Consider the following 15,543-nt stretch of genomic DNA (forward strand, 5'->3'; position numbering starts at 1 on the left):
TGAAAACCCATAACAGTGGAGATATGCAAGCACAAATGTTCAAATTCCACAATGTCAGTGAGCTATTTTTTCCTTTTGGTTAAGGCTCATAAATCTAATGATGTGATACTTACATCACTTAAGATCTCTTGAGCATTCTTGGCACGAATGACATCGTACTCATCAGGCAGACAGGTCCATTCATGAAGATAGGTGCGGTATTCAATGTCGCTGAGAATCTGCTGACACCTCTTTGCCACTATGTTGCTTATCATGTCATTGGGAATGTGAATTGCAGTCTTAGTTTTCTCATAATCCTGCCTGTAATCCATCTGGAGAAGAAAACAAATCACAGAGCATGCAATATGACCTTAGAATCTTAGAAATAATCTTCCATATCATTTATAAGATACAAACATGTGGTTGGAGAACGATTTTTGTAAGTAACCTCCCAATGAAGGATCAATATTTTCCAAATTTAAATGCAAGATATGCAACATAATTTATTTTATTCAGAGCAAATAGTCTTTTTATGACATTAATTTGCTTACTATTTCATCAAAATGCCAACCAATTTAAAACAGATTGGTTAACATCTCTGTTATTATGTCCCTTATGATGTTTTGAAGCATTAATTCTAACAACATTTTCCTGAAATCACACTGCAATTAGCCTTTATTACAAATATTTGATATCTAATCTGTATGTCCCATCTAAAGAGTAATTGTAATTTTTTTTGCAATTAGCCTTTCATAGAAATATTTGATATTTAATCTATGTATCCTGTATAGGGTTGCAAAGAGTAATACTACTTTTTTTTTTTAAACAACAAAATACTAGAAATTAGATCGAGGAAGACTGAAAAGAACTCATTTGATTATTAACAAACCATGTTCCTCATTTTGCCCATAGCCATTGACACACTCTCATTTTCCATCTCTCCCACTGAGGCACTCTTGTACTCCACCTCTCCCTCTGACATGCTTTCATCATCTTTCCACCCTTCTGACACATTCTTGGTCTCCATCCCTCACACTGAGCATGTAAAGTCTATCTCTACTCAAAGATTCACACAAACTGAGAGAGCAAAAGAGGGGCATGGCCTCGGAGAACAGAGTGTAAAGACTGTATAACGTGTCAGATGGTGACAGGAGCTCTGGCTACATTGGTTTGAAGGCCTGAATAACAAAATGATCATTGGAATTTCTGAATATGATTTGGTAGTGAAGCTGATGATTTGATTGCTATTGCTTGTGCGTGCTCAATAAACATGGAACTGGCTGAACACAAGGTTTTGAGAAGAGTGTTCATTTTATTTCATCTATAATTCATCTCCATGTCCCTCCCCATCCCCACAGCTCTCTCATCTCCATAGCCCTCCCCATCCCCACAGTCCTCTCATCTCCATAACCCTCCCCACAGTCCTCTCATCTTCATATCTCTCCACATCCCCACAGTCCCCTTATTTCCATAACCCTTCCCATTCCCACAGCCCTCGTCTCCATAACCCTCCCCACCTCCACAGCTCTCTCATCTCCATAGCTCTCCCCATCCCCAGTCCTCTCATCTCCATAACCCTCCCCACAGTCCTCTCATCTTCATATCCCTCCACATCCCCACAGACCCCTCATCTCCATAACCCTTCCCATTCCTACTGCCCTCTCGTCTCCATAACCCTCCCCACCCCCACAGCTCTCTCATCTCCATGTCCCTCCCCATCCCCACAGCCCTCTCATCCCCATAACCCTCCCCATCCCCAGTCCTCTCATCTCCATAACCATCCCCATCCCCACAGACCTCTCATCTCCATAACCCTCCCCATCCCCACAGTCCTCTCATCTCCATAAATCCTCCCCATCCCCACAGCCCTCTCATCTCCATAACCCTCCCCATCCCCACATACTATTTTATCAAAATGCCAACCAATTTAAAACAGATTGGTTAACATCTGTTATTATGTCCCTTATGATGTTTTGAAGCATTAATTCTAACAACGTTTTCCTGAAATCACACTGCAATTAGCCTTTATTACAAATATTTGATATCTAATCTATGTATCCTGTATAGGGTTGCAAAGAGGAATACTACTTTTTTTTTTAAACAACAAAATACTAGAAATGAGATCAAGGTAGACTGAAAAGAATTCATTTGATTATTAACATACCATGTTCCTCATTTTGCCCATAGCCATTGAATGGATTATAGCAGGGAAATCTTTGATATCTCCACCAGCCAGGTAATGTCCCTTGAGCTTTTCATACAGTTCCTTGTACTTCAGCTGGAGAATCAAATACATGCTTCATGAAGTCTTTGAATAAACACCAAAAACAAATTCAAAAAGCAAATCACTTTCTACTTACATTGCTGCTCACATTTTCGGCATGTTTTGCAACAACCAAAGGAAGATAGTCTGGAGGCAAAGTGTATCCTAAAGCTTTGCTGGTCTCCCATGCATCCTTATAACAGTTCTGCAAGGCACAGACCACATGCATTACAGCACAATGCACTAGTTTAAACCAATAGTAAATTAAACTATCTTTAATGTATCTTTCCAACATGAGTATCAAATAAGGCTAATTGTGTATAAATTTATAAAGCAACAAGATGCTTTACAATTATTATGTACAAATTGCTTACCTGACTAAAATGCTTTGCCATTTCCCTTGAATGTTCCAGCTGAGGTGTGTCACTGGCTCCGATATACTTGCCTTTCTCAAGGTTAAATGTTTCCTTGTACTTCAGCTGATGAAAATAAGATCAACAAGTTTCTTAGGATAAAGTTAGTAAAACAGTAGATCTAACATTTAAAAGCAGGGGAATAAACAAGAGAAACAGCAGATACCAACTGTAAAATAAATTCAAATAAATGGAGCCAGTCACTAGGTGGAAAACTAACTGCACACAAGATCATCATTGATACCATACTTGCAACATGCTGCAGATGTTTGCAAATAGTTTCAGGGACCAGTAGGTAGTCATGGGAACATATGACCATTCAGTCCCACAATTCTGCTCAATGACACAATGAGAATAAGACCATAAGACTTACAGTCAGAGCAGAATTAGCTCATGTGGCCCTTCGAGTTTGTTCTGCCATTACTTCATGGCTGTTTTATGGTCCTTCTCAACCCTTGTCTCCCTGATGTAAACAAGAACCCGTTAACCCCTGCCTTAAATATACCCAATGACTTGTCTCCACAGCCATCTGTGGCAATGAATTCCACAGATTCACTGCCTTCTGGCTGAAGAACATTTTCCTCATCTCTGTTCTAAATGGAAGCCCCTCTATTCTGACACTGTGCCCTCTGGTCAAAGCCTCCCCTACTATAGGAAACATTCACTCTATCTAGCCCTTTCAGTATGTTTCAATAAGATCCCCTCCTCATTATTCTAAACTCCAGCAACTACAGGCCCAGAGGGGAGGAGGCGTAGGACTGGTCTTGCTTGTAAGGATAAATGCCAAGAGTGGTATCAGTGGGGAGGGATGAGTGGACAAGGGAGTTACATGATGAATGATCTGTTGTAAACTGAAGGGGGAAGGAAGGGAAAGAAGTGCCTAGTGGCAGGATTTTGCATGAGATGGGGGAAGGTGCGGGGAATGACCTGCTGGATACAGAGGTTCAAAGGGTGGTAGGTAAGGATGAGGGGAAGCCCTATCCCTGTTACAATAGCAGGGGCATGGAGTGAGGGTAGATATGTGGGAAATGGAGAGGATGTAGGTGAGGACAGCTTAGATGATGGGGGAGAAGCTTCAACCTGTGAACAGTGGCAGTGGAAATGGAGGTTCTGAGAAAAAGGAAATAACATTTTTACAAGTGACGGTGGGAATAGGCATCAACGAGAGTTAGTGGGTTTGCAAAGCAAGTCAGAGAGATCAAGAAAGAGGAGAGAAATGTCAGAGATGGACAAAGTAAATCTGAGGACAGGGTGGAAGTTGGAGCCAAAGCTGATGAAATTTACAAGCAGAAAGCAGCACCAATGCATTCGTCAGTGCAGAGAAGGAGTGTCCCGGAGCATTACCTATGCAGGCTTGGAAGACGGACTGCTCCACATACCCAGCAAGATGGCATACATAGCTGGGGCCTATGCTACACCTTTGGTTTGGAGAAAATGGGAGCAGTCAAAAGAAAAATTATCGAGGCTAAGAACCATTTTGACCAGATGGAGTAGGGTGGGGTGAAGGGGAACTGGTAAGATTATTTGTCCAGAAAGAAGCAGAGAACCTTAAGGCCTTCCTGATATAGGATGGATATGTATAGGGACAGGATGTCCATAGTGAAAATAAGGAAATCAGGGCCAGGGAACCAGAAGTTATTGAAGTAATGGAGAGCATGTGAACTGTCATGGATGTAGGTTTGAAGGGACTGAACTAAAGGGGACAAAACAGAATTGAGGAATTCAGACACGAGCTGTCTGACGTGCTGAGGTCCTCCAGCATGTTGTGTGCGATTAACTGCCTTGGCTGAAAATCAACATATTTACACGGTTTACGCTACAAAGCACAGTCACATTTCATAGTTTTAAAATGTTTCATAAATGAAGATGAAATTGTTTTTTCATTGTACAATCGGAGGACAGAGAAATACAAACAGGTGCACCAAGTTTGCCTCAGAATACTGGGATATCCCTTTTCCTGTGACATTGAGCTGCTCTCCTGAAGCAGTGCTTTCAAATGCAAAGTGTGTTCATAAAATGTTCAGAGATACTTACATCACTCAAATTGTGGGTGTTAATCTTAGCCTGAACCACTTCTGGAAGGTCAGTGATGGAGGTAAAATTAGCAAAGTTGGCGATGGCATTTCCTTTATAGGCTCTCTGGAAAAAAAAAACAGTAAAAGGCAGGTAACTCCAGGTACATTATTCCAATTGAATCATGAGAAACTTTTTCAACAAGACATACTGTGCGGGGTTACTTACATCATCTAATATTTCCTGTGCCCTTTTCACCTTTTGATGGTCGACTGAATCCAGTGGAATCCAGCCACAACCACGTACCCATTCAAGATCAGACTTGTACAAGAACTGCAAAATAAAGTACAGTAGTGAGTTCACAAGACCATAAGACATAAGAGCAGAAGCAGGCCATTTGGCCCATCGAGTCTGTTCCATCATTTCATTAAGGCTGAGCTAATTCACTCTCAACTCCAATCTACCGCCTTTTCCACGTATTCTTTCATGCCCTGAGAAATCAAAAAACCTATAAACCTCTTGCCTTTTCAGACTCACCACTCTGGCTAAAGCAGTACCACCTCAGCTTTATTCTAAATGCATGCCTCCGTATTCTGAGGCTGTGTTTTCAGGTATTAGACTATTCCACCATAGGAAACATCCTCTCTACATCAACAACACTGAGGCCTTCCAACATTAAATAGGTTTCAATGAGATCCTCCCCCCTCATTCTTCTGAATTCCAGTGAGTACAGGCCCAGAGCCATCAAACGCTCCTCATACGATAAGCCTTTCAATCCCGGAATCTGTTTCATGAACCTCCTTTGAACCCTCTCCAATGTCAACACATAGTTTCTTAGATAAGGGGCCCAAAACTGCTGACAGTTCTCCAAGAGAGGCCTCACCAGTACCTTTTACAGCTTCAGCAATACACCCTTGCTTTTATATACTAGTCCTCCCGAAATGAATGCTAACATCACATTTGCTTTCTTCGCCACCGACTCCACCAGCAAATTAAAATTTAGGGAATCCTGTGTGAGGACTCCCAAGTCCCTTTGCACCTCAAATTTTTGAATTTTCTCCCTATTTTGAAAATATTCTATGCTTTTACTTCTATTTTTTATTTTATAAATTCCACATGTAGGACACAATGGGCTTCAAATTTAATTTCAGATATGGATCTATAATAAATCTGAAATCTTGATTGAAGGTACAGATAGAATATGAAAAAAGTTGTTTTTAAACGCAGGGAATGATTATGATTATTATAGGGGCTGGCCAGTGGTTTAGTGGCATCAGCACAGGACTTTGAGGTGAATGGTCTTGAGTTCAAATCCGGCCAGGTCCCAGTCTGGACAGCAGCAGTATCTGTGCAGAAGAAAGGCCTGGCAATCAATTTCCATATCTTGCCTCGAAAACCCAATTTACTCTCCATAGGAGTTAACAACACTTAACAATAACAAACAATTATGATCTGAGGTTGATAGAAACAGAATCATTGCACGGAAGCAAGTACTTGGCTTGCGAAGACCACAATCATCGAACACCAATTTATATAAATCCATACAAAACCCATTTTGCTTTCCTCATAGGGACAGAACTAGGCTATTCAGCCAATCGAGTCTGTTCTGCCATTTGATCATGGCTGATGTATTATCCCTCTCAACCCCATTCTCATCAACAAGTATCACATGTACACACTAGGGTGATTACAGAGACCAGTTCTTGTAAAAACCTGCAAATATTTGGAATGTGGGAAGAAGACCTGGGGAAATATGTGTGGTCAAAAAGAGATGGAACCTTTAGCCCAACAAGACCATGATGATCATCAACAACCTTTTTACTCTAACCCCACTCTATTCCCCTACAGACCTATTAACCCTCTAGATTCTATCAGTTACCTACACACTTGGGGTAATTTAAAGTGGCCAATTAGTCTATCAACCCAGGAGAACCCAGAGGAAACTCTACCATCAGCAGGAAACTCCATACAGGCAGCACAAATATCAATATAGAACTAGAATGAGGGAGTCTCAGACCATAAGGCACAGCCTCAGAGTATAAGCATGCTCCTTTAGAACAGAGATGAGGAGGACTTTCTTCAGCCAAAGAACGGTGAATCTGTTGAATTCATCGCCACCGACAGCCACAGAGGCCAAGTCATTGGGTACATTTTAAGTGGAATTTGATAAATTCTTGATTAATACGTTCAAAGTAAATTTATCCAGGTACATATATGTCACCATATACAACCTGAGATTTGTTTTCTTGCAGGCATTCACAGTAAATACAAGAAACACAATAGAATAAGTGAAAGACCGCACACAGCATGATGGACAAACAACCAATGTGCAAAAAAACTACAAACCGTACAAAGGACAACAGACTGTGCAAATACCTATGAGAAAAGGATATAATAATAATAAATAAATAAGCAATAAATACCAAGAACATGAGATGAAGTGTCCCTGAACGTGAGTCCATAGATTGTGGGAGCAGTTTAGTGATTGGGTGAGTGAAGTTATGCCCTCTGGTTCAAGAGCCTGATGGTTGAAAAGTAGTAACTGTTCCTGAACCTGGATCCTGAGGGTCCTGTACCTTCTTCCTGATGGCATCAGAGAGAAAGGAGCATCTGGGCGATGGAGGTACTTGATAATGAATGCTGGTTTCCTGCGACAGTGCTCCATGTAGATATGTTCAATGGTGCGGAGGGCTTTACCCGTGATGGACTGGGCATATGATTACTTTTTGTAGGCTTTTCCATTCAAGGGTACTGGTGCTTCCATACATGGCCACGATGCAACCAGTCAATATACTCTCCACCACACATCTATAGAAGTTTGTCAGGAATATAACGTCATGCCGAATCTTTGTAAACTTCTAGGGAAGTAGAGGCACTGCCGTGCTTTCTTTGTGATTGCCCTTATGTGCTGCGCCTGGGATGGATCCTCTGAAATGATAACACTGAGGAATTTAATCTTGCTGATTCACTCCACCTCTGATTCCTTCAATGAGGACTGGCTTATGGACCTCTGGTTTCCTCCTCCTGATGTCAATAATCAGCTCTTTGGTTTTACTGACGTTGAGTGAGAGGCTGTTGTTGTGGCACCACTCAGCCAGATGTTCAATCTCCTTCCTGTATGCTGATTCGTCAAAACCTTTGATTTGGCCAGTGACAGGTTTGTCGTCTGCAAACTTTAAGTATGGCATTGGAGCTGTGCTTAGCCTCACAGTTAACTAAAAAGCAAGAAGAGTAGGGAGCTGAGCACAGAGCTTTTTGGTGCACCTGTGCTGTTGGATATTGTGGAGGAGATGTTGTTGCCAACCTGAACTGACTAGGGGTCTGCAAGTGAGGAAATCCAGGATCCATTGCACAAGGAGGTATTGAAAATGATTGATTAGCTTTAAGAGAATTATAATGCTGAACACTGAGTTGTAGTCAATAAAGAGCATCCTGATGTATGCATCTTTGCTGTCCCGATGTTCCAGGTTGAGTGAAGAGTCAATGAAATGGCATCTGCTGTGGACCTGCTGTGATGGTAGGCAAAGTGGAGTGGCTCCAAGTTGCTTCAGGAGTTGATATGTTTCATTAACATCCTCTCAAAGGACTTCATCATAGTAGATCTCAAACAAGAGAAAATCTGCAGATGTTGGAAATCCAAGCAACACACAAAATGCTGGAGGAGCTCAACAGGCCAGGCAGCATCTCGGGAAAAGAGTACATTTGACGTTTCGGGCTGAGACCCTTTTCTCCAGTCCTGCTGAAAGGTTTTGGCCTGAAACATCGATAGTATTCTTTTGCATAGTTGCAGCCTAGTCTGCTGAGTTCCTTCAGCATTTTGTGTGCATGCCATCATAGCAGATATGAGTTCTACTGAAAGATATTCATTGAAACATTCTTCTTAGATACCAGGAAAATTGAAGCCTACTTGGAGTAGGTGGGTACTCAGAGAGCCGAAACGAGAGGTTAAAGATATTGGTAAACAATCCAACTAGTTGATCAGCACAGGTACCCCATCTCGGCTGACGGTTTCCATGGGTTCACCCTCCTGAAGGACGCTCTCACATGAGCCTCAGAGACTGAAATCACAGGATCATTGGGGGCTGTGAGAGCTTGTGAAGTTTCCTCCATGCTTTGAATGCCAAAGTGAGCATAAAAAGTACTTATCTCATCTGGGAGTGAAGCCTTGTTGTCACTTATGTTGCTTGGCTTCACTTTGTAGGAGGCGGTAGCATTCAAGCCCTGGCACAGCTGTAGAGCATCCCACAGTGAATGAAGTTCAGTCCAGAATTGGCACTTCCCACAGGAAAGGACTTTCTAGAGATTGTACTTGGACCTCTTGTATCTTACTTGGTTGCTAGACCTGAACACCACTGATCTGGCCCTCAGCACATTGCAGATCTCATGGTTAATCCAGGGCTTTTGGTCGGGGAGACTCTGAATGATTTAGTGGGGACACAGTTGTCCATGACTGTTTTAATAACGTCCAAGACAACCTGATGTTTTCATTCAGATCTTCAGACAAGTCCTTGAACATGACTCGAAGCAATCCTGTAGTTCTCCTCTGTCTCCCATGACACTTCTTAGTAGTACCTGTCTCTGAAGTCTTACCTTTTAGTCTTTGCCTGTATGCAGGTGGAGAAGGACAGATAATTGTTCAGATTTCCTGAAATGTGATCTAGGCATGGAATGGTAGGTAATCCTAATCATAGTACATCAGTGGTCAAGTGTGTTGGGAACCCTAGTCCTACCAGTTAAATGCTGATAATTGAGTAGAGATTTCCTCAAACAAGCCGGACAGAAGTCCTTGACAATGACTCAAAATGTATTGGGATGGTCAATTTCTTGTTTGGTGATGGCAACATTCAATATCTTGAATGCATGGTTAACATCATCTTTTGCGGTATGTAAACCATGGTTAGGATCACAGAAGAATACTCTCTTGGTGAATAGAATGGTCGGCAAGAACAAGACCACTGTGCCTGAGCACCACAGAAAGTTTATCATGAAACACAGACCCCCGCCTTTTGCCTTCTCTGAATCAGCAGTCCAGCCAGTCTTGTGTGTCAAGGAGCACTCAGGTCTGATCATCATATCTGGAGTGTTTGGAGTAAGCCATGACTCTATTAAAACACAGATCACAATCTCAATCTTGCTCTCCAGTGACTACACATTTGCTAACAAGATTCTGGATAGAGGAACTTTCATTGCTTGGTGTTTCAGTTTGGATTGGGGTTCTCCCCTCAGCTCTCTCTCTCTCTCTTCCGACTATAGCAACGTACCTCTATCCACATCAAGGTGCTGTATCTACAGTGCATGTTGAAGAGTGAAGTCCGCCGAGTCTTCCAGAAGATCATGAAATCCTTAGTTCATTAAGATGGGATCAAGTTTAAAGTTCAAAGAAAATTTATTATCAAAGTACATATATGTTATCCTATACAACCCCAAAAGATTTGTATTGTAGGCATACTCAGTAAATTCAAGAACCATAATAGAATCAATGAAACAGGACAGACTAACAACCAATGTGCAAAAGACAACAAGCTGTGCAAGTACAAAAGGATAGATAGATAGACAAACAAACAAGAAAGTAATAAATATTGAGATGATGAGATGAGGAGTTCTTGAAAATGAGTCCGTAGGTTGTGGTGACAATATGGCACTAGTGAACCACAGCGACATTATGTTGGCTGTTTACTCTGCTAGTTACAACACTGTGACAACAGTTTGTAAATTAGGGCTTTCCAGAGAGAAGTGGATAAGTACTTGAGTGAAAATACCTTTCTGGATTACAGGGGAAGAGGGATGAAATGAGACAAGATTGCTTGACAGATCTCATGGGCCATGTGAGCTCCCAAAATGTCATGGTTATGATTTTTTGGTCTTGGTTTATTATTGTTGCACGTACCGAGATAGAGTGAAAAACTTGTCTTGCATGCCCTATATACAGATCAAATCATTACACAGTGCACTGATCTAGAATAAGTTAGAGCAATGCAGAGTAAAATATAACTACTGAAACATTGCAGAGCAGGTAAGCATTGCAAGATGATAATTTGATAGATTATTGTCTAGATTTCGTTCTTCAGCTAATTCCCAGCTGACTATTAAGGTAATGAGGAAACAAATGATAATGAAAGAAGGATGGCAGAGAATGGTAGTTTGCATCAACTTTTGACGTGCCAAATCGCAATTGAAAATCAAGAATTAACGGATACCATGAAGATACTCACAGTACATGGACAAAGTACCAGAGTGAAATACTGCTGTCCAGAAGAATATTTTCAGCATGTCAGAGAGGTGGCAGTGTGGTGTAAAACCAATACTCACATCACTCTGTAAATTGTAGGCCTTCCGTGCCTGGATCACATCATTCTGGTCTGGGAGACAGGTCCACTCATGCAGGTAATGCCTGTAGTCAATTTCACTAACTTGTGTCTGGCATTTTTTGGCCATCAGGATGTCTAACATGTCAACGGGTATGGAGAACTTGCATTTGACTTTCTCGTATTCCTTCTTGTACTCCAGGTCACTCTGCATCTTGCCAACATGCAGGCACCAAACCATTTTGGGGTCATCACTAACGCAGCGGCTTCCAATAAGATGCCCAAGTCCTTTGACGTATTCCGCTTTATACTTGAGCTGGAAAAAAATGATATATATCCAGTTAGCTGGGGAAAGAAATATAGAAATAGGGGAAAATCAGACTACCTTTATCATATAATGAATAATCATAAAAAAACTGCTGAAGCAGGTATCGACAATCGGCTGGTAATATCCACAGTAACCACATTTATTTCATTCAACCACCCCTTACCCGCAGACTCTACCAATCACTCAGATACCAAGGGAAATGTGCCGAGGCTAACTGACCCACCCACCTGCTCATCTTTAGGATTGTTCATGAACAGACCATCACAGAATCAAAAATATTAAATTGAAGTTCAGGCTTAATTGTCATTCAACCAAATATATGTACACAGCTAGACAAAACAGTAACACAAGAAAGTCTGCAGATGCTGAAAAGCCAAAGCAACACACATAAAATGCTGGAGGAACTCAGCAGTTTAAGCAGCTTCTATGGAAAGAGTACACACTCGACGTTTTGGGCTGAGACCTTTCTTCAGGACTCAGTGTTCCTCTGGCCCAAGATATAAAGCACAATCACAAACAACACATTTAGTTACAAAAGCATATACAGTCACAAAATAATATTAGCAATATTGTGTTAAAACAGAAAACATATTCCATTGGACATCTCGCTCAATTACTGGAACAAAATTGTGAAAAAGGTCTGAAACTTGCATAAAATAGTGATCTAGGTTGATTTTGTTATTGTTACTCCTCTCTTAACACAGACTTTTCACTGAATGATCCATGTAGTAAACTTGCTTGCACAGCTCAGACCAAGACCCACCTCACTCTGGATGCCTTGTGATGACTTGGCATGACGGATTGACAGAGCATCAGCTGGCATTTTGTAACCAATGGCCTTCAGCTTCTCCCATCCATCCTTGTACAATTTCTAATGAAGGAAACAGAGTACAATTACTGCATCAAAGATGCGATGGTTAACATGCTAAAGAAGGGATACTTTAGTCGAGATCCTCCTTGGGATCCTGGTTTTACCGACTGATGACAATGAATAAATTTAAAAATGTCTTTATTGACTTCATCATTTGACACTGGGAATGAATTAATGTAATAAAAATATTTGGTACTGTAAATTGGGAGGACCCTTTTTATCTATTTATTTACCAATATACAGTACAGAACAGGCCCTTCTGGCCCTACAAGCTGCACCTCCTAGCAATCCCCAATTTAACCGTAGCCTAATCATGGGACAATTTACAAAGACCAATTAGCTTACTAATCAGTATGTCTTTGGACTGTGGGAGCAAACCAGACTACCCAAAGGAAACTCATGCAATCCATGGGGAGGATGTACAAACTTCTCAGTGGAACTGAACTCTGACACACTGAGCTGTAATAGCATTGTGCTAACTGCTACACCCATTTTCTCAGGGAAGCGCATAACAGAAATGTGGAGGATGTTTAGCGACCACTTACCTGGGGTACTGGATAGGTTTGCCTCACCGAGACAGGGAAAGGATAATAGGGTGACAGAGCCATGTATTAAAATTATTTGTGGTAAACAGTGTGAAAAACACATACATACAACATTCATGAACTATTTTTCCAGGGCATTGGGAACCTGAGCCGCAGGTCATTAAGGGAAGAATCGGACAAGTAGACACTGTAGATGTAAGGGAAAGTATTGAAGGGCAAAATCAACATAACAGGTATGATGGGTTGGATAGTTTGAAGTGTGTATATTTTAATGCTAGGAGTATTATACTTCCCTAAAATAAATGGGGACATGCTTAGTGCAAGGGGTTTAGATGGGGCAGAATTTGTTAAGTGTATCCAGGAAGGTTTCCTAATTTAATATGTGAATGGTCCAGTGAGAGGTGGGGCTGTACTAGGCCTGTCTAGGTGACTGACCTTTCAGTGGGTGAGCAGTTAGGGAACAGTGACCAGAACTCCTTAACTTTCAGGATAGCTATCGTAAGGATAGTCATGGTCTTTGTGGGAGAGTTTTAAATGGGAGTAGGGCAAGTTATGAGGGCATTAGGCAGAAACTAAAGGATGTTAATTGGGAGCACTTTTTCTCTAGCAAGTCTACATCGGGCATGTGGAGGGTGCTTAAAGATCATTTGCACAGAATACTGGAAAGGTATGCTGCAAGGAGGGGGATGGAAAGATAAGAGAACCTTGGATAACCAGAGAGGAGATGCATTTAGTCAAGAAGAAAAAGAAGCCAGAGAAGAACTAAAGAAGGGAATTATGAATGCCAGGAGGGGCCATAAAAGGTCCTTGGCAAGTAGGATTAATGGGGAATCCCAAGGCATTTTAGACACACGTCAAAAGCAAGAGGATAGCTAGGGAGAGGGTCGGATCACTCAAGGGAAAAAGCAGGAAACATTTGCTTGGATGCAGTGAATGTGAGTGAGGCAGTTAATGAGTATTTTGCTTCAGTATTTACCAAGGAAAAGGACATGGAGACCAGGAGGTCATTGCTGAGTGTATAAATAAGTTAGGGCATTTAGAGGTAAAGGAGGAGGAAGTTTTAAGCCTCTTAATGGGTATTAAGCTGAATAAGTCCCCAGTGTCTGATGATGGGACTTACTCCAGGTTATTGAAGGAAACAAGAGATGAGATTGCTGGGCCCTTGACCAATATTTTTGTATCTTCTCTAGCCACAGGTAAGGTCCAGGAAGACTGGTGAGTGGTTAAGTTGTACCTCTATTTAAGAAGGGAATGAGGGAAAATCCTGGGAACTATACACAACAGTTATAGGGAAATTGCAGGAGAAAATTCTTAGGGATAGGATATATGAGCATTTGGAAACCCATGGCCTAATTAGGGAGAGCCTAATCTAAAATATAAGTTGATAAGAAACTCAGTAGTCAATTCAAAAAGAAATTTTTATTGAAAAAGTAGGGAGAATATAGAATTCACTACCACAGGGAGTTGCTGAGGCAAATAATATCTATGCTTTTTAGAGGAGGCTAGATGAGCTATGAAGGAGTAAAGAAGGCTACACTGATGGATCAACACACAAAATGCTGAAGGAACTTCGTAGGTCAGGCAACATCTATGGAGATAGATAAACAGTCGATGTTCAGGCCAAGACCCTTCATCAGGACTGGAAAGAAAGGGGAAAGAAGCCAAAATAAAATGGTAAAGAGAGGGGAAGGAGGACAAGGTAGAAGGTGATAGGCGAAGCGAGGTGGTTGGGGTGGGGGAGGGAATGAAGTAAGAATCTGGAAGGTGATAGGTGGAAAAGGCAAAGGGCTGGAGAAGAAGGAATCTGATAGGTGAGGAGAGTGGACCATGGGAGAAAGGGAAGGAGATGGGGCACAAATGGGAGGTGATAGGCAGGTAATGAGAAAAGGTAAGAGGTCAGAACAGGAAAATAGAAGAACAGGGAAGGGTGAGGGAAAAAATTACTGGATGGAGAAATTGATATTCATGCCATTAGGTTTGAGGCTATTTAGATGGAAAATGAGGTATTGCTCCTCCACTCACAGTGCCTTCATCATGGCAAAAGAGGAGGTCATAGACCAACCTATTGAAATGGAAATGGAGATAGAAATTAATATGGTTGGCTGCCGGAAAATTCCATTTTTGCTGGATGGAGCAGAGGTACTCAACAAGCAATCCCCAAGTTTACATTAAGTCTCACAACGTACACCAATAGTTTTAGACGAGGAAGGATAAGGGGAAGCGGGTGTGCATAATAAGTGTTAGTAAGGACCAGATGGGATGAATATCCTGTTTATATCCAATGTGTTACAGTTACAAGGCCTTTAACATGAAGGACCATTAAAAGCTAGTTTGAAACTAAGATTGCAAGTCCCAATTCACTAAGAAAATCAAGACAAACTGCTTTTCACAGAAAGATGTTAAGAACATAAGTCTCTCCAACATTTCAGTGATTAACAGTGATAACGTCATAAAGAATAGTCATAAGGTCATCGAACATTACAGCACAGAACAGGCTCTTCTGCCCATCCAGTCCGCGTCAAACTATTAATCTGCCTAGTCCCATCAACCTGCACCCTGACCAAACCCCACCTACACATGTACCTATCCAAATTTCTCTTAAATATTGAAATTGAACCCCCACACAACACTTCTGCTGGCAGCTCCTTCCACACTCCAGAAACCCACTGAGTGACAATGTTCTGACTCAGGTTCCCCTTAAACATTTCATCTTTCACCCTTAACCCATGACCTCCAGTCGTAGGCTCACCCAACCTCAGTGGAAACAGCCTGCTTGCATTTACCCTATCTATACCCCTCATCATTTTGTGTCCCTCTATCAAATCT

At 41.5% G+C, this 15,543-nt stretch overlaps 1 protein-coding gene across 1 annotated transcript in view; it reads right to left on the reverse strand.

Annotated features, from left to right (window-relative positions):
• neb (nebulin) overlaps window positions 1-15,543 on the reverse strand; it is a 322,851-nt gene that overhangs the window by 143,316 nt on the left and 163,992 nt on the right. The window contains exons 82-89 of the mRNA XM_059971179.1: window positions 12,065-12,172; window positions 10,978-11,289; window positions 4,897-5,001; window positions 4,690-4,794; window positions 2,617-2,721; window positions 2,340-2,447; window positions 2,144-2,257; window positions 114-311 (exon numbers count right to left, since the gene is read on the reverse strand). Coding sequence (XP_059827162.1) covers window positions 114-311; window positions 2,144-2,257; window positions 2,340-2,447; window positions 2,617-2,721; window positions 4,690-4,794; window positions 4,897-5,001; window positions 10,978-11,289; window positions 12,065-12,172 — 1,155 coding nt within the window. The remainder of the gene's footprint in view (window positions 1-113; window positions 312-2,143; window positions 2,258-2,339; window positions 2,448-2,616; window positions 2,722-4,689; window positions 4,795-4,896; window positions 5,002-10,977; window positions 11,290-12,064; window positions 12,173-15,543) is intronic.

This window comes from Hypanus sabinus, chromosome 5 (genome assembly GCF_030144855.1).
Source record: "Hypanus sabinus isolate sHypSab1 chromosome 5, sHypSab1.hap1, whole genome shotgun sequence".
Classification (NCBI taxonomy): Eukaryota; Metazoa; Chordata; class Chondrichthyes; order Myliobatiformes; family Dasyatidae; genus Hypanus; species Hypanus sabinus.